The 20,842-nt window shown below is 42.3% G+C and overlaps 1 protein-coding gene across 1 annotated transcript in view; it reads left to right on the plus strand.

Moving 5' to 3' along the window:
* Positions 1 to 379: 379 nt before the first annotated feature.
* Positions 380 to 20,842, plus strand: part of LAMB4 (laminin subunit beta 4) — a 41,333-nt gene continuing 20,870 nt past the window's right edge. Inside the window, exons 1-18 of the mRNA XM_064656911.1 lie at positions 380 to 413; positions 1,631 to 1,788; positions 4,917 to 5,052; positions 6,421 to 6,494; positions 7,138 to 7,326; positions 7,489 to 7,552; positions 8,091 to 8,305; positions 9,145 to 9,265; positions 10,371 to 10,559; positions 11,157 to 11,336; positions 12,739 to 12,848; positions 13,309 to 13,388; positions 14,375 to 14,525; positions 15,471 to 15,602; positions 16,194 to 16,379; positions 17,572 to 17,693; positions 18,395 to 18,515; positions 19,466 to 19,643. Of these exons, the coding sequence (XP_064512981.1) occupies positions 380 to 413; positions 1,631 to 1,788; positions 4,917 to 5,052; positions 6,421 to 6,494; positions 7,138 to 7,326; positions 7,489 to 7,552; positions 8,091 to 8,305; positions 9,145 to 9,265; positions 10,371 to 10,559; positions 11,157 to 11,336; positions 12,739 to 12,848; positions 13,309 to 13,388; positions 14,375 to 14,525; positions 15,471 to 15,602; positions 16,194 to 16,379; positions 17,572 to 17,693; positions 18,395 to 18,515; positions 19,466 to 19,643 (2,440 nt within the window). The remainder of the gene's footprint in view (positions 414 to 1,630; positions 1,789 to 4,916; positions 5,053 to 6,420; positions 6,495 to 7,137; positions 7,327 to 7,488; positions 7,553 to 8,090; positions 8,306 to 9,144; positions 9,266 to 10,370; positions 10,560 to 11,156; positions 11,337 to 12,738; positions 12,849 to 13,308; positions 13,389 to 14,374; positions 14,526 to 15,470; positions 15,603 to 16,193; positions 16,380 to 17,571; positions 17,694 to 18,394; positions 18,516 to 19,465; positions 19,644 to 20,842) is intronic.

A 20,842-nucleotide genomic window follows, 5' to 3' on the forward strand; every position in this document is an offset into this window, starting at 1 on the left:
CAGTAGCATCTTCATTAGGACCTCTGTCTTTGTTTCAAGTTAATGAAAAGAAACAAGAACTTCCAGAGAAGGAGTTAGATCTCTGCAAACAGCCCTGCTGAATCTAGTTAGGATTAAGTTGCTTGTATTTGAGTGCTACAGTATTTTAGGTGATAGCATTCTGGTTTTATTTTACACTAAGTGTACAGATCTTTTTCTAGAACTAAATCAAAGCCAGGGTTTTCTTTTAGTCTCTATATTTTTATTATGGCTCTATCACTTTAATTAGGTACCCCTCTGGGTACCCCTATGTGCAAAAGGTGCCCTAGTGAGGCAGAGCACCAAGTTACCCACCAGTTCTTCTCTTGCAGTGGTGCCAGTTTGAGTTCCACTGGGAGGCATGAGGCTGGGGCTGGCCATCCTGTTACACCTCAGTAAGTACAGATGCTACAGTTACTCAGGCCAACTTTAAAATATTATCACGTGATTTACGTATCTCCAAGATTTTGTTAGAGTGCTTCTTTTAAGAAAACACTGAGAAACATGACAGTGAGTCCTTATTCCCCACTCTCCTACCTAGGACCCACGAGTGATATGAAACCTTTAAGTACAAAGAAGTTACATGTTGTAATTGAATCTAAATCAGGGCCCAAGAGGTGCAATCAATATCAGCTAATTAATAATGAGTGTGGATCTGTATAAATAAAGAGAGAAGGCTAACCAAACATAGGCATTGCTTTACACCTAAAGAGTCAAGCCTCTGTCATAATCTAACTATAGCCTGAGCCATAGACTGGAATCTGGCTGCAAAATGCTGTATTTTTTACTGTTGTAATTGCGTTACCATTTCTGGTGTTCTGTGGGATCTTCTTGTATCAATTTTGGGGTTTTTTTTAACTACACCTTTTATAACAAGTTGAGCCAAGTAAAGCTGAAAGATAAAGCCTCCAAGGTACCCATTCCTGTTCAGGGTTTCAGGACAGAACTTGTTTAAAAGGACAAGCCCTGTAAGGGAAGTCTTAATATAATGGGGAAAATATTTGAAGTTGTTTCAGGCAAAATAAATGAAAAACTCCTGCAATTATTTAGAGAATTCAGAATTACTCTGTTTAATTATTAAAGACCATACCATGGGGTCTGAACAGAGAGTTCTGGCACTAGACAAGGGATTTGTTGCAAATTAACAGAAAATCTGAGGACCCCTGATGTCAATACTGGTCTCAGGTCCACCATTATCACTTGGAAATCAACACAAATCAGCAGAATTAATCCCAATCTGTCTCTGCTCACAGAGTCAATTGAAATGCTTGTGATTCTGCTGTAGGAATGCTGTCAATGGGCATACCAGAGTAGGAAGCATAATAAATTACTGCTTATGGTAGATTGGCATTTTTACTGAAAAATAATGTGCTGAAAATCTAAGTTTTAGCATGGATTTGCAATATGCTAGCTATATTTTTTTATTATTGTTTTGTAGAAGGCGCGTTCATTACCGAAGTTCTTCAAAAAAGGTATTACTAAGGACAAAAGGAGTTCAGGCAAAGGATAATTTAGTTTTCTGCTGGTGTTGAGATTTAAATGATTTCGTCTGGAGAATACTGCTGAGTACATGAAGCAATTTAATCTCTCTTTGATCTTCTTTTGTGCTCAGCGCTGATAAGACCCCAGAATACACAGCACGACTGTGATGCCGGGTCCTGCTACCCAGCCGTTGGGAACCTCCTCTGGGGTCGCAGCAAGCAGCTGACAGCCTCATCAACCTGTGGGATGAACAGCCCTCAGAAGTACTGTATTGTGGGCTACCTAGAGGTTGGTTTGCTCCTTCTTTTTTAATAAACTGAACTCTGCTTACCAACAGTATTCTCATCTGTTCGGGGAATTTGCCCAGAGTAGGAAGTTTCTGTGGGAGTTGTCTGAATAATCATCAGACAGTGTGACATAAGTCTGGTGGAAGGCTGTGCCTTACTGCAGCACATATGGAGAGTTTGGCAGCAAACAGCCTCCGGGGTGATGTGTAGCTTCTCAAGGGGGAGAAACATCCCTGAGACACACAAGGATTGAGCACAGGGATTTCTGAAGGAGCTTTGCACTGCAAGTCCTCTTCCTGCTCACACCTCAGAAGTGAAGACTATGGTTTGTGTGTGTGTGAGTGCAGGAGCAGTAGAGTCCCACAGGCAGGCACTGCCTTGGTGGACCTTCACTGAAGGATATGTCCATACAGTGTTGAAACCTGAGGCAGCCTGTTCAGAGATTCACACCATGTCCTCTCATGTCCTTCGATCTGAAATGAGACCAGTGTTGCTGAAAGCAGAAAGCTGTCTCTGAAAAGGGAAGACCTAATGCTGTAGTCCAGTCTTTGGCCATATAGGTGGGTTGGCAGATTGAAAATGTGGCTCATCGGAGGGATCCCTCTCACTCTCTGGCCACAGTGATGAGGGGGACCAGTGAGCATATGGGAGCTATGCCAGGAAGGAATGGGAATTCCTCTGTTGCACATCCTGGAGGACTTGGCCTCACTGAGCTAATAAATTGTCACAAATAGAAATATTTTCACTAAATAAGAGCTTAGGCTGAAGAGGAAGTTAAAATACAATTTCATTTATGAGCAATTCAAAATAGTTAAATTTTATGACCTTCTGGCTAAATGGTGTGACACATTTGCAGAGTAAGGTATGGAGATGGCACCAGGCACTGCTCCAAGTTGCATGTTGGAACCACAGTTTTCTGCAAAGCGTAAATACCTCTTTCCTTTGCTGAAATAGCCTGAACCATCTTTCTGGCCCTTAAGCTGGATGACTGCCTTTTATTCTTGCTTTTTAGGAGGAGATCAAAGAGTGATAAAAAATTAATATTTTCGCTTGCCTGTACTTACCCTTTGAATTATGTAAATACAGACTCATGAAAAGGAGCAGCTGTTCCGCAATAATCCCCGTGATTTAATGCTGCTTCAACATATCTTGACCCCTGGTGGCTGTCTCTTGAAGAGGGTGAAAACTACAAATCTGCTTTGCAGAGCTTGAAAGAGAGAGACTTATGCTCTGGCAATGTGTTCTGTTCCATCAGCTCGCCTTAAATGTGTGTGTCACCAATAGTGTTTCAGTCCCACTTGACTCAATTCTCTTTCTCACCAGCACATTTTGAGTGCTTTGCTGGAGGCAGGCCAGGAACTTTGCATCGTTCATCTTGTAAAGCCAAGTTCTTCCTCCCTCAGTTCCTCTTTTGATGGCCTGTGTCAGGCATCATGACAAGAGCAAACCTTACTTGTGAAAGTGGGTGTTAGTCAACATGGCAAGCTACCAAGATCCAGGAGTCAGTTGGGATGTCTTATTGAAAATTCCTATGGAAAAAAAAAAGAATTCAACTGCTTTGTGTTTGAAAAGAAGCACTGGAAATCATTGTCAGTCTTTAATATGTGATTTTATTTCTAAATTAGGTTAAGTGGTTTTTAGCTCTATGATTGAATATACTACCTACACATCTTTTGAAAGGAAAAGAAAGGGGACAGCACTGAGGAGAGTATAAAGCCAGCACTTCAGAGGCAAATGGGATCTGCCAGACATGACTTGTATGGACATACACATGCTTGTCCTTTGGAGCAGATTTTTATGGAGCAACCTTAAACATAAGTTGACCAAATATCATATTGTATGCATTTATGTAAATCAGAGAGTGAATGCAGTCCTGCCAAGTGCTTTCTTACCAGAGCTTTGTGAAATGAGATGACAGAGTATTTTTTGTATTTCTCTCTTGTCTTCTAAACTGTATATTCATACACTTGTCAAGGGTGGTATAGAATGACTGAATATAATACATATTTATCATAATGTTTAAAACACATGAATTATACCATACCTGTTAATCTATGGCTATTAATTTCTTTAAATGTGAATAAATCCCAGGTGATTTCATAATACAAAGACGTATAAACCATTCCCAATGCTTCTCTGTGGATCTTGAGTGTGCCAAGTGGGATGCCTCTCTATCCATCCTCTTCTGGGTCATTTCCAGCCCAGCTCCTGCCACTGATTTCCACTTTCTGTTTTCAGGAGCATCCCTGCCAGCCTCCCACCCATGGGCACTGAACCCATGCCTCCTCCTTCAGCTCCCTCTGGGGTGCTGTGTCATCCACTCTTCTTCCTGCCACCGTCCCTGCAAGCCAGGCACACACCTTGGGCATCACCTTCTGCTTTGGCTTATCCTTGAGCCATTGCACTCAGGTTCTGCCCAAATCTCATGGAGTGGCACATCCAGCCCTGCCCACCCTACTTCCCTGGGGCTCTGCTGGCTGTGATCTCGTGGTGCTCAGGTTGTCCTTATGGCTCAGCACGGCTGATCTCCCAGATCAGAATGTTAACCTTGTCACCTCTCCTTAGTCTCCCACTCAACCCCCCACTCATCACCTTAAAGAGGAGCTCCTCGCCCTCACTATCAAAGCCCTTTTGCAGACAAAAGTATTCAGAACTGAGACATTGGCTAATCATTGCTACCTTCATCTTCTGCTTGTAACATTTTCAAACAAGACCCTTTTTTCCTATTGAAAGCCTAATTTTCCTCCTTTGCATTGGTTTTAAACTTCTGCAGTTTCCCTATGCCTACAAAATACACTTACAGTGGTCAGGGTGGTGGTGTCAGCCCAGGCCAACTACTTACTTTGTACCTGCTCTTACTGAGATCCCTTCTCCACAACTGAAAAAGTGTAATTTTTATAGAATACCTGTGGCAGACCAAGACCAACACTTACTATGTACATGCTTCATGCATATGATGATTTTCTTGGGCTTATCCCTTATATATGAAAGCCTGAGCGATTAAAAGTATAGGCACCCAAAGCAACATGACAGGTGCCAGTCTTGCAATTGCATAAATATGTGTACATCCACTTGATTTTTAGTGAAGAGACAAAATTAATATTTTATTCTGCTCATTTTGTTTTCTAGGCTGAACAGAAGTGCTTTCTCTGTGATTCCAGATACCCATATAATCCCTATACCCAGCGCAACAGTCACATGATTGAAAATGTTATCACAACGTTTGAGCCTGATAGGAAAAAGAAGTGGTGGCAGTCAGAAAATGGTAAGTTTCTTTGAGAAAATATTACTTCAAAATTTTGCTATGAGATTATGCCATTGGCACTCACCATATTGCCTTTATGAAGAGATGAAACAACAGCACATCTGTTCTTTGATTCAGTAATGCTGAGTGATTTGAACCCATTTATGTGTAGCAGTATATCAGAAAGTCCATTTTTCTATGGACAAGTTTTAAGCACAGTATCTCCAAGAGATGGCCAGAGGACCAGTGGCAATGCATGATTATACATGGAGACCATGTATTTTCCACAGGGTGTCTGCCTTTCAGGGAAATGTGATTTCTGGCAAAAGATATATTTGCCTACAGATGTGATGTCATGTAATGACAGTGTGTAAAACACAAATACCCATTTAAAAACAAATAGTGTAAAGCACTATGCTAGGAGGAATAACATTTACTCTATCTTATTTGACATACAGTGAATATGTAAAAAACATTTGACTGGTTGGAAATTAAGGCATAGAAAAAGTAAGGTAATATGTTACTTATTTCTAAGGAAAAAAAAGAGAAACTCAATAAAACTATGGGGTTTTCTTCATGCTAAACAGAACTGTTAAAGGTAATATGTTACCTTTGTTTTGAGTATCCAGCCGAAAATTTATAAACCTTGTTTTTTCTTAGAGTTTAGCAAGAATCTGTCACTAGCTTTGGACACCACTGCCAATAAATCTGTGGGCCAGCTGTGAAAAGAGCTTTCCTTGTTCTCCCAATCTTTCTTCTGGGATGAGGTCTTATGCACAGCCTGGTCAGCAGGAGCCCTGGGGTGCTGCATGCAGATGTGAACAGTGGGGGTACTGGCTGAACTCCTGCAACTCTCTGCAGAGAATGCATGAATTGTGGAGATTTTTTCTATACTTGTTGCAATTTTGGAAGATGTCTGGTGTAGTAGTTCTGCTCACGATAAATTTCAGGTCTGGCAGTATAGGAGGGTTTAACAGTTCTGTTTAGCATGAAGAAAACCCCATAGTTTTATTGAGTTTCTCTTTTTTTTCCTTAGAAATAAGTAAATTATTTGATTGGATTTAAAAAAATAAACCTAACTGGACACAGGAACACATAAACCCAGAACCATCACCATCATTTACTATTCAAATTAGCTGAACAGGACCTTTAACCAGGTCCTGCAGTCTCAGTGACCTGCAGCACTGCCAGTGACAGTGTCAGGAAGGCAGAAAATCATATTGCCCTGGGGAGAGCAATCCAGCCACACACTGGGTTTGTGCACAGGTGATGCCCTAAAGAGCCTAGCTGCTGTGCTGGAAAAGGCATCTTTAAATTCCCCATGGGAAAACTGTCTCAGCTACCCCTTCAATGTACGCATTGTGATCTTCATTTTCATTCTCTTTTCAGGCATTGACCATGTCAGCATTAGATTGGACCTAGAAACTTTATTCCAGTTCAGCCATCTTATCCTGACCTTTAAGGTACATCTTTAACCAGAGATTTTATGTAACGTTAAACACTAATTACTTAGCCAGAGGAATAAATTGCTTAGAGAGGCAGTGAAAGCTCCATCTTTAGAGGGTTGTAAGAACAGGTTAGATAAACACCTGTCAAGTATGGTTAAATTATAGTTGATCCTGCCTTAGGGGAAGAGGATAGGCTGAATAGCTTCCTATTCATGTGCCTTCTGGTCCTATTTTCTATAAATTTGAGAATTAAAGTGGAAAAATAAATTGCAAAATTAGACCCTAAAAATTTAGGACATATCTGAACTGCAGTTGCTCTTTCAATTTTGTTCAGCCTTCTCATGCATAACCATTATGACACAGATGGCTACAATTATTTTTTTTTTACAAAATTTCTACATCGTTATGGTAAACTTCCTTACTTAGAAAGTGATCTTGTATCTGTATGAAAGGTTACCCTTCCCTTCTGCTAGAGAGAGGTTCTAATGAATAATCTGGCTTTTTCGGTAAATCTTGTAACCAGCACGGTAGCCCTGTAATGAGCTACAAGATCCCAAACACAGAATTTTAGCATCCCCAAAAGAAGAATATCAGTATAACAACCCCTGAGATGTTTTATCAATGCCTGCTTAAGGAATTCTTGAAATGTTTCTTGCAGACATTTCGGCCTGCAGCAATGCTGGTTGAGCGCTCTACTGATTTTGGTCAGTCCTGGAAAGTGTTTAGATATTTTGCACATGATTGTGCAGCTTCTTTTCCCAACATCTCTTCCGGTCCGGCAAAAAGTATGGGAGACATCATTTGTGATTCAAGATATTCAGACATCGAGCCCTCAACTGAAGGCGAGGTATTGCCGGGTGGCTGTGTTTGTATGAGTTCAGATCATATGTAGCTCTGTTACTGCAGCTGAAGGTCTCTTGTCTGTATGTGGTAAAGGGAGGGGCCTGTCATTTGATCCCTCAGGTGGGTGCTCATCCCATCTCTACAGCTGTATCAATTTGTTTTGCAGGTTGTTTTAAAAGCTTTGGATCCCAGCTTTGACATAGAAAATCCATATGTGCCCTATATCCAAGGTATGGACACTACAGGTTTTCTCCAGAGATATTTTCCTGGTGTTGTTTGTTTTGTACACTGAAAAGATCAACAGCTCAGGTAGTGTAAGTCAATGACATTGAAAATTAAGTACCTAAAGATCTTACAGTGACATTGTATTAATAAATAAAATGGGGCCAGTCCTGTTCTCTAGCCCTGAGGGCAAATGGCAGAGCTCTGCAAAGTTCATCCATGTAACTAAACTGTCTTTCCTTTTGGGATCAGGCCCAATCCACGCTGCTTTTTGGGAGCAATCGCAGAGGTGCACATGAACCCATGAAGCCAGTGTCTGGGAAAATGCAGAGCCATACCAAGGAGGGTGCTAATGCTTACACAGCCGTGTGCCAGGAGTGGTCCTTGCCCTGGCACTGTACACATTAGTGGTCTTGGCCAATATTGGATCATTTCCATTATTTCTTCACTATGGGAGAATTCTTGGATGACTGATCCAAGCTGAAGATTTCATGCTTTTTATTTTAGAGTGAACTTGGGCTCTTGATCTCTCTTCTTTCCTTCCAGAGCTCATTACATTGACAAACCTGAGGATCAATTTTACTAAACTCCACACCCTTGGGGATGCTCTGCTTGGAAGAAGACACAGTGATCCCCTTGAGAAGTACTACTATGCCATCTATGAGATGGTTGTGCAGGGCAGCTGCTTTTGCAATGGCCATGCCAGCCAGTGTGATTCCATGCAGAATCTGCGGGGAGATGTTTTCCATCAGACTGGGATGGTGCGTCATTAATGCTGTCTACAAAAAGGGCGCTCCCTACCTAGTATTTTATGAGAAGGAAGAGATGGAGGGAGGGAGAGGAAGATCTCTGATAATCTTTGGACTGACCATTTGCAGCTGCAAGTTGTTAAATGTTTCAATGCAGATTCTTCCTTCAAAGCCCTGGTTTGGAATGCACAGAGGGTGTCTCTTTGTTGGCACTAGGGTGGTGTTTCAAAAGCAACTGGGACAAGACATGTTGATAATAGCAGCCAAATACCAGAGCTGTAATGGTGCAAACGTAATGTAGTAAGTAGCCTATGGTGTGTGCAGACTTGAATGGCCATTTGTTGGGTGCATTCCACTCTCCAGCTGGGCTTGGGGGCTCTGCAGCAGGAGAGAAGGCATTGGCACAAAGAATAGCTGATAATGCAAAGCTAATCCATGAAAAATGGATTATTAAAAATTCCAGGAACATGATTTCGAATTCTTTCCCTCCAGGAACAAGAGTTTTTTCTCCTGGAAAATATGTATCTCAATGTTAAGACATGTAGGCAAAGAGAGAGAGAGAATCTAAAAGGTTAAAGTCTCCCTTGATATCTCTATAAGTATTTTTTTCTAAAGGTTGCTCAGTGGCTTTAAAACTATTTGGTTAAAATTTGCAGGTATTCTCCAGACCTTTTACTCAAATAATTAAGAATTATGTCAGCTGAGGGAGCCAAAGAGCTTTGAATTTTCCTGATCTTGCTGGCATAACTCGAACAGATCCTCTCCTCTCCTGTCCTGTCCTCTCCTCTCCTCTCCTCTTCTCTCCTCTCCTCTCGTCATCTCATCTCCAAGCTCTTCTCACCACGTTACAGGTCCAAGGGAGATGTATCTGCCACCATAACACTGAAGGTTTGTCTTGTGAAAGATGTAAAGATTTCTACAATGATGCTCCCTGGAGGCCAGCTGAAAGGACAGAAGATAATGCTTGCAAACGTAACTCAAACATGATATTTTCCTTTTTAATAGTTGGAGGTGGCTGTAGCACAATCACAGTCCAATGCATAATGGGAAGGCTAGGTTCCTGGGAGGGAGACTTTTCCATGCCTCATCCAGAAAAACAGATAGACACCACATAGGTGCTGTGTTACCTTACAAGAAGTAGAGCTGTTTCATATTCTTACTTTTCATACAGAGAAAAAAACAATAAAGAGAGGAAAAAGCACCTAATGCAAAAAAGATCATCCACGGACTTGCACAGTGTCTTTCATATGAGTGAAAGAATTTAGACAAGGCTAAATTATTTATATTCACAATAATGACTAAAGTGGGGTGTACAAGAATCATCATCATCATCATGGCTGGGCTTCGCGAACGAAGATTTGGGAAGGGCTCTACCCACATTTGTTGCAGGCGTGTTGATGGCTAAAAAGGCCAATACGAGATAGACACGTCCGGTTGCAAAAGGCACAGCAGAAAGACTCCTTAGATGGTATATTCTGCAAGGCACGATTCTTTCTGTGTTGTCTTTTCTCCTCAAGAGTGATCCTGTGTGCTTTCTCAAAAGCATCAGCAGCGTTATAGATGGTGTGTCTCCAGGCCTCCCGATTGGAGGCCAGAGTAGACCAGTTATGGTGATCAATATGGCCCAGGCTGAGATGTTGTTTTAGGGAGTCCTTGTATCTTTTCTTCAGGGCTCCTCTCTTGCGACAGCCAGTGGCAAGTTCACCATAAAGCAAGATCTTAGGGAGGCGGTGGTCCTTCATCCTGGAGACATGCCCTGCCCAACGCAATGAGTAAAGTGGGATGTACAAGAATAATGTATTAGGATCTGTAACAAATATTCAGCTAGAGCTTTCTTTGGTGGAGCAGTGTTCCCTGCTGTGTATCAGACACACTCACCCACATGGGGACTTCTCCAAGTTTAGGGCCCAGTTCTCTCCCCCAGCTGTAACACACAAGGCTTGGGAAGCTATCATCTTGTTGGGCACTGAAATCATACAAGTGACCAGTAATCCTGTGTTAGCAGTAGACAGCAATGGTGACCAGACCACAACAGGAGTCATGGTGTGAAATATCCCACTGTTTGTCTTGGTTTCAGGTTGTAACTGCAACGGCCACTCCAGCAGATGCCACTTTGACATGGCCGTGTACCAGGCCAGTGGCGGGGTCAGCGGTGGGGTTTGTGAGGACTGCCAGGACAACACCACCGGGCAACACTGTGACCAGTGCAAACGCTTCTTTTACCAGGATCCACTCAAAGTCATTTCAGACCCTCAGGCGTGCCTCTGTAAGCATCCCTTTTTAGCTTCTGTAAGAATGACTCAAACCAGCGTGGTTCTGGTTCTCTTTGCTCTGAACCCTATGGCATCCCCATGCTTAAGTGTTCATACGGTTGTAAAAATGTTACCAAACTTACAACATCCAAACTGCCTTATAAAGTAGCTGCATGACAGTATCCTCAAACCACCATTGTAAAAGGAGCTGCATATTCCAATTTATTGCTGAGCTTAGAATCCAGCAGAGCTATCAGCTTTCTTGAGCAACATCAATATAAATATGAATTGCAGTAGTCATATTGCTTCTAGGGCCTTCAGGTACTGCAGAAGGGGTGCAAAATGATGGGGGGATTAATAACTTTTGCTGGACACCCGCCATATGCAAGAAAAATAGTCTTTCAGACATGAAAGCACTTCTGAAAGATGAGCTAAATTCAGTATTAACATAGGATGGGGAAAATGCTCTGAGTGTAATTTAATTGTAGCAATTGATTGGTATGAAAAGTCCTTAAGGAGCCAAAGGAGGATTACTAGCAACTCTGTAATTGCATTTTCATGCTTACATCTAACTGTGCTTTTTTTATGTATCCCCTTAACCACTCCTCTAGCATGTGACTGTGACCCAGAAGGTACATTGCACAACGGCGCCTGCGAGAGTCGCACAGATCCCACTCTGGGAACGGTCGCGGGCCGGTGCCCTTGCAAGGAGAATGTAGAGGATGTTCGCTGCGACAAGTGCAGGGCAAACTACTATGGGCTGAGTGGCAGTGACCCCCTGGGCTGCCAGCGTATGTAAACCACCTCTCTCATCCTTCTTTTCAAACCATTTTTAAGACATGAAGGTAGTTGAATGCACAGATGCAACAGTGATGCACTACTTGAGTCACGGAATACACAGTTGCCTACTATAATTAAATGTCAATGCCATGTAGTGTTTCTGGGGCAGCTCCTGCAACTGAAAAGATGCAAAATCACTTTCAGAATGCATAGGATACTATAATAGATCAGGCTACTGTTAATAGAAGGGTTGTTAAATATGCAAATTAATTGAAAAGGGAGATAAACACATGAAAATTATTTTAGCATCCAAATCAGTATAATCTCATGAAGTTCAACAAGGCCAAGTGCAAGGTCCTGCATGCAGGTCAGAGCAATCCCAAGGACAAGTACAGACTAAGAGGAGAATGGATTGACACTAGTCCTGGGGAGAAAGACTTGGGGGTATTTGTGGATGGAAAGCTCAACATGACTCAGAGATGTGCATTTGCAGCCCAGAAAGCCAAATGTATCGTGGGCTGCATCAAAAGAAGTGTGTCCATTAGGCTGAGGGAGGTGATTCTCCTGCTCTACTCCATGTGGAATACTGCCTCCAGATCTGGGGTTCACAAGAAGGCTGGAGAAGGACTTTTCACAAGGGCATGTAGGGACAGGACAAGGAAAAATGACCTTAAGCTGAAGGCGGGTAGGTTTAGTTTAAATATTAGGAAGAAAATCTTTACTGGGAAGGTGGTGAGGCACTGGAACCAGTTGTCCAGAGAGTTTGTGAACTCTCCATCTCTGGAATTATTCAAGACAAGGGTGGGTGGGGCTCTATGTAACGTGGTGTAGTAGAATATGTCCCTGCCCATGGCAGGGGGGTTGGAATTAAATGATCTTTAAGGTCTCTTCCAACCCAAACCATTCTATGATTCTGTAATTCTATGAAGGGTCCATGAAAAGCCACAGACGGACTGTTAGGATATTTGGACTCTGCAGTGCAGTTCAAGATGGCAGAAGCTGCTGCCTTGCCATGAGAACTTCCAGCCAGCCATTCCTCTTAGAGAGGCTTGCTGAAAAACACATCCCGCCCCTCCCCAGGCACACTGTGGGTTTGTGAGCATATGCCCACACCATGGTCCTCAGCCACACGCAACGACTGTGCAGACCAGCACAAGCACACAGCAAACCACTGCACAGGGCTTTCTGCCAGTGCCCCTGCTCCCCCTGGAGAGGGGCCTGCCAAAGGAAATGGTCCATTTCCCAAGGGCAGTCAGTGGGCTGCAGGGTGCCAGGGCATGTACGTCTGTAGAGTGTCTGTCTGGGTGACGGAGACTGCCTGTCATGCTGATGCCACATCTAAAGCAGACGCCAGTCCTGCTGCCGGCAGTCACTGGAGCCTGCAGAGGTAACCACACATTTCTGTCCCTGCAGCCTGCAACTGTGATCCCTCTGGCAGTTTGCCCTTCTCCATCTGTGATCCTGCCACAGGAGAGTGCCTGTGCCAGCGGTTCACCACAGGGCAACGCTGTGAAAAATGCCTCGTACGTATTAAGGTTTTGTTATTACTTCTGCATGTGGTTTTGGAAGTCTCCTCACCCACCTCACACCTATTAATTGCCAGAAAATAAAACAATAAGTCAAATTTCAAAATAATATTACAGCTGTATGCTACCATTCTGCATTGACATCTGGTTCTTTTTCACTGCTCACAAACATTTGTGCAATCAAACTGGACTGGGAAAAGTGCTCCCAGGAAGGAAAGGAAGTGCAAAATCATGTCCTCAAAATCTTTGCTGTTTACAGAGAACTTGCTTGCACAAACGGGTAAATATCTGTCTCATGCAGTGACTATGCTATCCGGTAAGAAAAGCAATCTCCCATGGCCAAACACAGGCAGCAGCACAGTAGTGCTCCAGAGCATTGTTCATCCAGCAGAATGAGTTGTGTTTTGCTTTACATATTTAAATACTTGTCATTAAAAAATCTTTCTTTGTATCCCAGGTAGGATACTGGGGTCTTGGCAACAGCTTGAATGGCTGTTCTCCGTGTGATTGTGATATTGGTGGATCCCAGAATAACTTGTAAGTTAAAGTTCTTCAAGTTCTTTCCTGGTTTTAATTTTTATAAGCTCTTAGGCTAGATTTTCTGATTAGGTTAATATAGTCTTGGTACAGATGGGAAATAGCCTGTAGATGTAATTTCATCATATACAAACAGAGTAAAGTCATGTTGGGATTTTGGAAATTTATTTGTGATAAGGGGATTTACGTATTTCCTTTGAAGCCAACTTTGAATCAGCTTGAGTCAAGATGTGTTTAATATAAAATATAAAATGCATGGCTTGAGAGAACCAGAGACCCTAATATTTGTATAAATTAGAAGTAAGTTAGAGGTGACATTTTTACCTTAGTTTACTGCATTTACTTTAAATGCTAGATTTTTTTTTTCTGGCTGCTGTTCAAAATGTATAATTTTAGAAGCAAGCTTGGTTTCAGTTGAGTTACTTCAGAAGTCTGTTGGGCAGGGGTCTTCACTACTGCTGTTAGACTTCAGACATAGGAGCACATAGTCTGATGCTGTAGAGCAGCTCCTTGTGAGTAGATAAATAATTTAGTGTGTTAAATATGACTGTAAATATATGGAAACTTCCATATTCACATCAAATCAAAGGTCCTTCTGATCTCATGTTCTGCCTCTATAATTGTGAGTGACAGATGATTAAAAATCATGATACAGTGATAGTTACAGAAAGAGATAAAAGAAATGGATACAGGAATAGATAGTAACAGATGCTCAGGAAACAAAAGAATCAGTGCTTCAGGTATGGAACTGACAGAGAAAGATAAAACATGTCATGTCTCCAAAGTGATGGAACAGTAGCACTGAATGAATCCAGCATCAGAAACAGAGGGGGGGGGGGGGGTAGGAAGAAGTTTAATAACGGAGGTGATCCGGCAATGGGAGAAATGAGGCAATGCAGAAACAAGGGTGGATCTGAGCTGCCCTTGTGCTGTGAAGACCCAGCTATGCCACACTCTGACATCCTCCCTTTACCATTTTGCTGTAGGTGCTCACCAAAGGATGGTCAGTGCAAGTGTCTCCCCAACATCGTGAGCCGCCAGTGCAACGAGCCAGCTCCAGGCTATTTCTTCTTACCTCTGGATTATTACATTTATGAAGCTGAGCATGCAAAGCCCCTTTCTGGCTCTGCACCCTTGGTAGGTAGTTGGCTTTTTAGGTGTCGTACTGAGAGGGGATCCATGCAGTGGTGGCACAAGAGCTGAGGCTGAGAAGAAGAGCCCTTGCCTGGGGAGCAGCTGGAGCGGTTCTTTAGCAGGAAAATGCAGAGCAAGTCCCTTGACCATCCGCAGTTCATCTTTGTTTTTCACGGACATGATTATCCCATAAATGCGGCTGTTACAAAGGGACAGTACCTACAACGTGCTGTGACCTACAAAGCTGCCCTTGCTGCTTCTCAAGTGCCGGCTGGTCTGGCATGAATTAGAGAAAACAGTTTAATTATTTAAATTAGAGGAAAGCGTTTGAGTTGCCAACCGTTATCATAAACTGTTATATTTCTGGGAATCTCCAAAAGGGGAAGAATCAAATTACTCTCTGCTCCACTGGACTCATTCCTGCTGCCTTATATAAAGGCACTGATTGTAGCCCAATTTCCTCAAGAATTTGGCATCCATCTGTAATGTTTTTAGAAAAATTAATTTTTATTTATTGTTTCCCCTTCAGCATGGGGGTAGTTGTTCCCCATGCAGAGTACAAGCCTGAAATGCATCCCTTCCTCTGCCTATGCTTTTATTAACATCTCTGCTCTGACGTGTTGTCCAGAAGCTATAGAGAACAAATAACAAAAAATGTTTATTTGCAGGTCACATCCACAAATATTTAGCTATAATCACAACCAGTAATCATCCTACAGTCCAATAATTAAATGGAAAACAGATGTCTGAGGCATAGTTTATGAGAGAAAGTGGAAGTTAATTTTAAGGGAGTGGGGGAAAAGGTTTTCTGGCAAATGCTGGGCCATAGTTTAGAGTTTCACCCTGTAGAGAATAGAGCCTGTTTTAAGAATGTGGATTTTCATTTGGTTGCTTACCTACCCTTCAACGTTGTTGAGACAGTGCTGCTCCTCTCTCATTACTTCACAGGTTCAGCCAAGCACTCTTCCAAGGTGTGACATCTACTTGCAGAAGCAAGGCTATGAGTTCAGTATTGAAAATGGAAAGATTGTGTTAAACAGGAACAAGAAACGAACTGTAAGAAAATCTGGACTGGAACAGGTAAATTGGTACTTGAGTAGTTACTTAAGTTTACATCAAATAATAAAATTTTATTTTGTGACAAAGGGCAAGGAAATGCCTGAGCACGAGGGATTTTCAGTCTTAGACATTATAATTCTGACACAAATTAAGTCGATTTTTTTGCTACACAGTTGGGCCAGACATTTTATGATTCACAGTGACTGGTTTACACTGCCCAGTGACATTGTAGGCTCAGGTTCAATGAATTTTTAGAAGAGAAGAGTCCCCATGAAAGGTAATTGTTTTTTATAATGAAGAGTCCAGCCACGTATGAAAGGTTTGCAATGTGAATGTTTGGAGAAGCGAAATATTCAGAGACTGATGGATTCTAGTCCTTCTCATTGCTGTTGTTGCAAAGCCATAGGAAGCTTTTCTTGACATGTGACCCTAAACATCCTACGTATGGGAGAGTTCTTAGATTGTCAATCCCAAACTTGTTCAGAAAATGAGATTAACTCATGGCCAAAATAAGTAAACAGTCTGGCAAAAATATTTCCTTTCTTTTTTCTGAGTTTGTTTCTTTGTAATTTGACTCAGCAGGTCGTTGTAAATGTTGGTGTGTCTTTGCAGGGTGCAATGCAGTTTGGACAAAACTCTGTTTTGGCAGTGGTTTTCAGGCAGCCCAGCGCTGGTCGGTCTGTGACATGGACAGGACCTGGCTTTGCCCGTGTTCCCAGTGGAGCTGGGCTGAGATTTGCCATCAACAATGTTCCCTTTGCTATGGACTTTGATATCACAATTCGTTATGAGCCTGAGGTATCTGTGATGTCTTGCATGTCTTGTGATGTTGTGATAGATGCAGGGTCTGTTTTATCACTAATAGAATGAGCAACTTGTCCTATTCTTTATATTTAAAATTAAAATGACTTGCCTTTTCACCAAGTAACAAGTTGCCTTACCAACCAAATAACGTGCTCCACTGATCCTCTTATCCTTTTCCACTGAAATGTGAAAAATCAGCCCTACAAGTGTTTTCTAAGCATCAGCCAAGATTTCATGTTCTGAATGTTTCTCTTTTGGCACCTTTGCTTGGACTGGACTTTTGCTCACAAATCAAACACATGGAAAATGCAGTTCCTTTTAGATGGGCACCCTGTATTTCTAGCTGGTGTTTTTTGGGCAGGAAAATGTGCACAGGCAGAAGTGATCTGAGTAGATATTTATCCAGGGCTTTTGCAGGCATCCAGCTTCCCAGTTGCACCATCTGGGCTCTGAGATGTGTGAAAATTGTAGGAAAATAGCCAAATTACTATTTTTTGCCTAGAGAAGATTTCTCAACGATGAAGACATGTCTAGGGAAATCTGTTAATCCAAATCTGGTTAAAACCAGGTCCACACCCATGTCTTCAAAAACACAGGAAAGTGTTTTATTGGTACCAGCTTTTGTCTGTGCCTTACTCTTTTGCTCTGCAAATCTCTGGGACACTCCCACCACTCGAGATTATCCCTCTGTCTATTGTGTTCTGTTCTCTGACTGTCACTCTGAGGCAAACAAAACTCCCAGTGTCTTAAAACATGGGAACAATTGTCAGTGGGCTGGTTTGATGTAGCTTTTTTCTTCCAAGGATTGAAGAGTTGAGTTTTAAATACATATGTTATACACTCTTTTATGTTTGTTATTCCTTATTAGATATGTGAGGAGGCAGCTAATGAAGAATATTTCCAGAATAACACTGTGCTAAGAAAGGAAACAACTCCAATGACTTTAACAGAGCTCTTTTCATTTGAACCAGCTGAGGTCCCATTTCCATCTCTGCTTTTCAATTGGCCATTGCAAATACAATGCATTTCTCTCAAATAACATTGGTTTTTAGTGCTGTAAAGAATAAAGAGAAAAATCTGTTATGTCACTGCCGTGTGCGATCATTCAGATGGTTTTCATTAACCCTGACAAAGTTGGTTTCTCAGATACGAAAAAATTACCGTAATTTTTGTCTTTTGTTTATAGTCCTTGGAAGATTGGCTAGCAAGTGTTGCCATCCAGCCTACTGGTACCTTGTCAGGTCAACACTGCAAAAACAAGATCCTTTCACAGGAGCCACATGTGTTGCCTCTCCCAGCTACAAAGAGGTCTGACTGTTCCTGTCCTTTTGCCTGTGTATTTTCTGTGTATATATCATTTACTAAAGCACTGTAGAGCAACAAATGTGTGGGAAAGTGGGAATATCAGAAACACATGTGTGGCCTTTTCTGTTGCTGTCACACCACAGTACCATGTAGGCTCTAAGGAAGAGACTGATGTCCCAGTCCTCAGTCTGGCAAAAGTCTGCCCAACCCAGGAGAGCAGCCTGAGATCTTGCTGGCCTTAGTCATTGCTTTGGTGAAGATCCAACTGCAGCTACCTCAGTATAGAAGGGAAATATTGACTATATATACGATACTATTTCTAAAAAACAGCTTTTCAGCTTGGACCTATGTAAAGAATAGGGAGGAGTCAAGAGGATGTGACCGATGTCTTGTTTAAACAGGGACAAGAAAGGATGAATATGAACAGTGAGTTGCAACCCCCTTTGCTTGAAGTAGTAAAACCTGCCCTTTTCAGTTTAATCTCCCCAGGTTTAAATTGTGCGTGGTGAATCATTTGGCAGAAGTCATGCAGCTTTCCAAAGCCTGCAAGCATGGGGCTGGCTGTGCTCCTCACAGCAGCAGGGCTTGCTCCAGGCTGCAGGCATTAGGATGCAGGCACAGAGCGAAGGGAATGCTCACAGCATCCCATAGACTTGCCTTGTCCTGACTGCTGGCTATAATTGTGCTTCATTTCTGCTGAACAGGATTGCAATTCTGCAAACTCCAGTCTGTCTGGAGCCGGGAAGAGAATATTCTGTGGATGTGTATTTTTCTCAGGCCTCTGCCTCTGACACAAGGGCAAAATCATACATCTTGATTGACTCAGTGAGTAGTTCTGTCAAAAGTCCCTTGAGGTTGTGTTTGTACCACTGTGATTTTTTTTTACACAGACTTATTAAAAATATTTTAAAATAATTTATAGTGTTTTCCAATAGAAATTCAGCTTCTGCTTACCTTCATTGTCACTGTGTTTGCATGTTTTTGTATGGAAAGACAGAACTGTATCTGATTTAATTTTCATGGAGCAATACCATAATAGTTCATCAAGTCATACTTGTTGCATATGTTGATAGTCAGAGTATGTATCCCTATCTATTGCTGATCTACTATGAACACCTTCCACATATGCTGACAAGATGCTGTGGTTAGGGATACAAATTCATGCGGTTCTTCATTACTTATGTTTTTTAAAATCTCTCTAATTTGTCTGGATCATGGATATTTTTAAAAATTGGAAAAGTAAAATTAGTTGTGTACTTCGCAGGAATCAGGTCCAGATATTTCCCAACTTTCCACCAAGTCAGGAACTGGGTGTTAGTTTTGGGTCCTTCTCTTGAGAAAATTATTTTTAGGTCCATTTTTCTAATTGCTTCCGTAGAACGGGATCTGACAAGGGCTGGCCATAATTGGACATGGAACCTTCAGCTTATTTTCCTCTATCACAGTAATACAAGTAAAAATTTTGCCAGATACTGCTTTTGGAGTCACTACCACAGCCCATCTTAGAAGCAAAACCAGATCTGAGCATATATCTGAGGTCTTATTATAATTTTATGTTTTTATATACAGTCTCTTTTATTAGAAGAACTCAGGGAATGTCTAGACCTTCAGAATAAATATGAATTTTGATGACAGAGTGGCACAACAGCAGATTTGGAAACATGGTGCTCTGGGCCTCTGTCCTTGCAATGCAAAGCACATTAAGAGAATGTGGGAAATTCTGGTTTTCAATATATCTAAGCAAAAATATTTTCTTTTCCCTCTTAATGCCAAAGCTTGGACTTATTCCCAGAATCAGCTCCGTGGAGAACTTATGCAGTGAAAAGGATTTAGATGAGTACCAGAAGTATCACTGCATTGAAATTGCATCCGAAGTTGGACCTCACGTCCTGCCTGAAGCGTGTGCACGGCTCATAGTGAGCATGTCAGCCCGGATTCACAACGGCGCCGTCGGTAAGGACCAGCCTGCACAGGCAGCTCTTTGGGACAGTTGCTGGTTTTCCCTTGAGTTTGTAGGTTATGTTGACTGACAAGCTCTCAGCCCATGGTGGTGTAGGTGAGTGAAGCAGATCAGCATGTGTTATGTGTGGATACACATCTCGCTGGACCCTGAGCGGGCTGCAAACATCTTTTGGTGGCATGATTCTTGGAGTTTATCACACCTGATGAGCTTTGTGGAGCAGAGCGACAGGGACCATGGCAGTGCTTGTGTGTTTTCTGAAGAGCATTGAATCAAGATGCCACTTTACCATATGGCCAAGGCAGTAAAATTCCTGCCTTTCTGACTGCTGTAAAAGGTCAAGGAAGTTTTTAAGCCCTCTCCCTGGATGCTGCAGGCCAGCTGGATGCCTTGGTATGATGGCACACAAGCTGATGTACTGGAAGAATATTCACCAAGAAAACCTTGGTGGTGTTCCAGCAAGAGGGCAGTGGCAGGTGGGGTGTGAAGCTCCCAGGCAGCCTCCTGGACCCCCATAGAAAGGGTAGCTGGGCTTAGCGGCTAAGGAAATCTCCCAGGTGTTGGGTCCAGAGAAATGGAACTTCCCTGCACTTCCATTAACAGGAGGGGTCTTCCTGGACAACTTCAATGGCCACCTACTTTCAGAGAGCCTTTCAGCAATGCCTCCGAAGTGATAGCATCTGCTTGATTTGGGCAGTTTTAGAAGGGTCAATGCTTCACTCTCATATCAGGTGATGAGGTCATGGCTGTGCAGCCACAGACCCTCCTCATTTAGGCTTGGGCTGTGCTAATCCTCATTAGCCCAATTCCCAAAGTGGTGAGATTTCCTAGTAAAACATGGCACTTTAGTTTTCTGGTGCTTTATAGAGCATCCTGGACAAACATCCTCTGTGAGTGATCAGAGCATCTTCACTGAATAAGTTAGTCCAAGATGTCCAGAAAGAAATCAACACTACACAGATGCAGACTGTCTGAGTACAGCTTGAAGGTTGTGTCCAGTGTTGCAGCTAAAGGTAGGTTTATATCAAACCTTTCTAGACTTCAGGATTTCTCTGTTTTGGATCTACGTTTTGCTACGCCCTTTCTGTCCTATCCCAAATGTGTGCTGAAGGCAGTGCCTTGAATGTGGCAACTGCAACACCAAGACCAAGACTTATGCTGGTGCCTAATATACCATCACCATTGATGCTAC

The sequence above is a fragment of the Pseudopipra pipra genome, chromosome 5, assembly GCF_036250125.1.
Source record: "Pseudopipra pipra isolate bDixPip1 chromosome 5, bDixPip1.hap1, whole genome shotgun sequence".
Taxonomy (NCBI): Eukaryota; Metazoa; Chordata; class Aves; order Passeriformes; family Pipridae; genus Pseudopipra; species Pseudopipra pipra.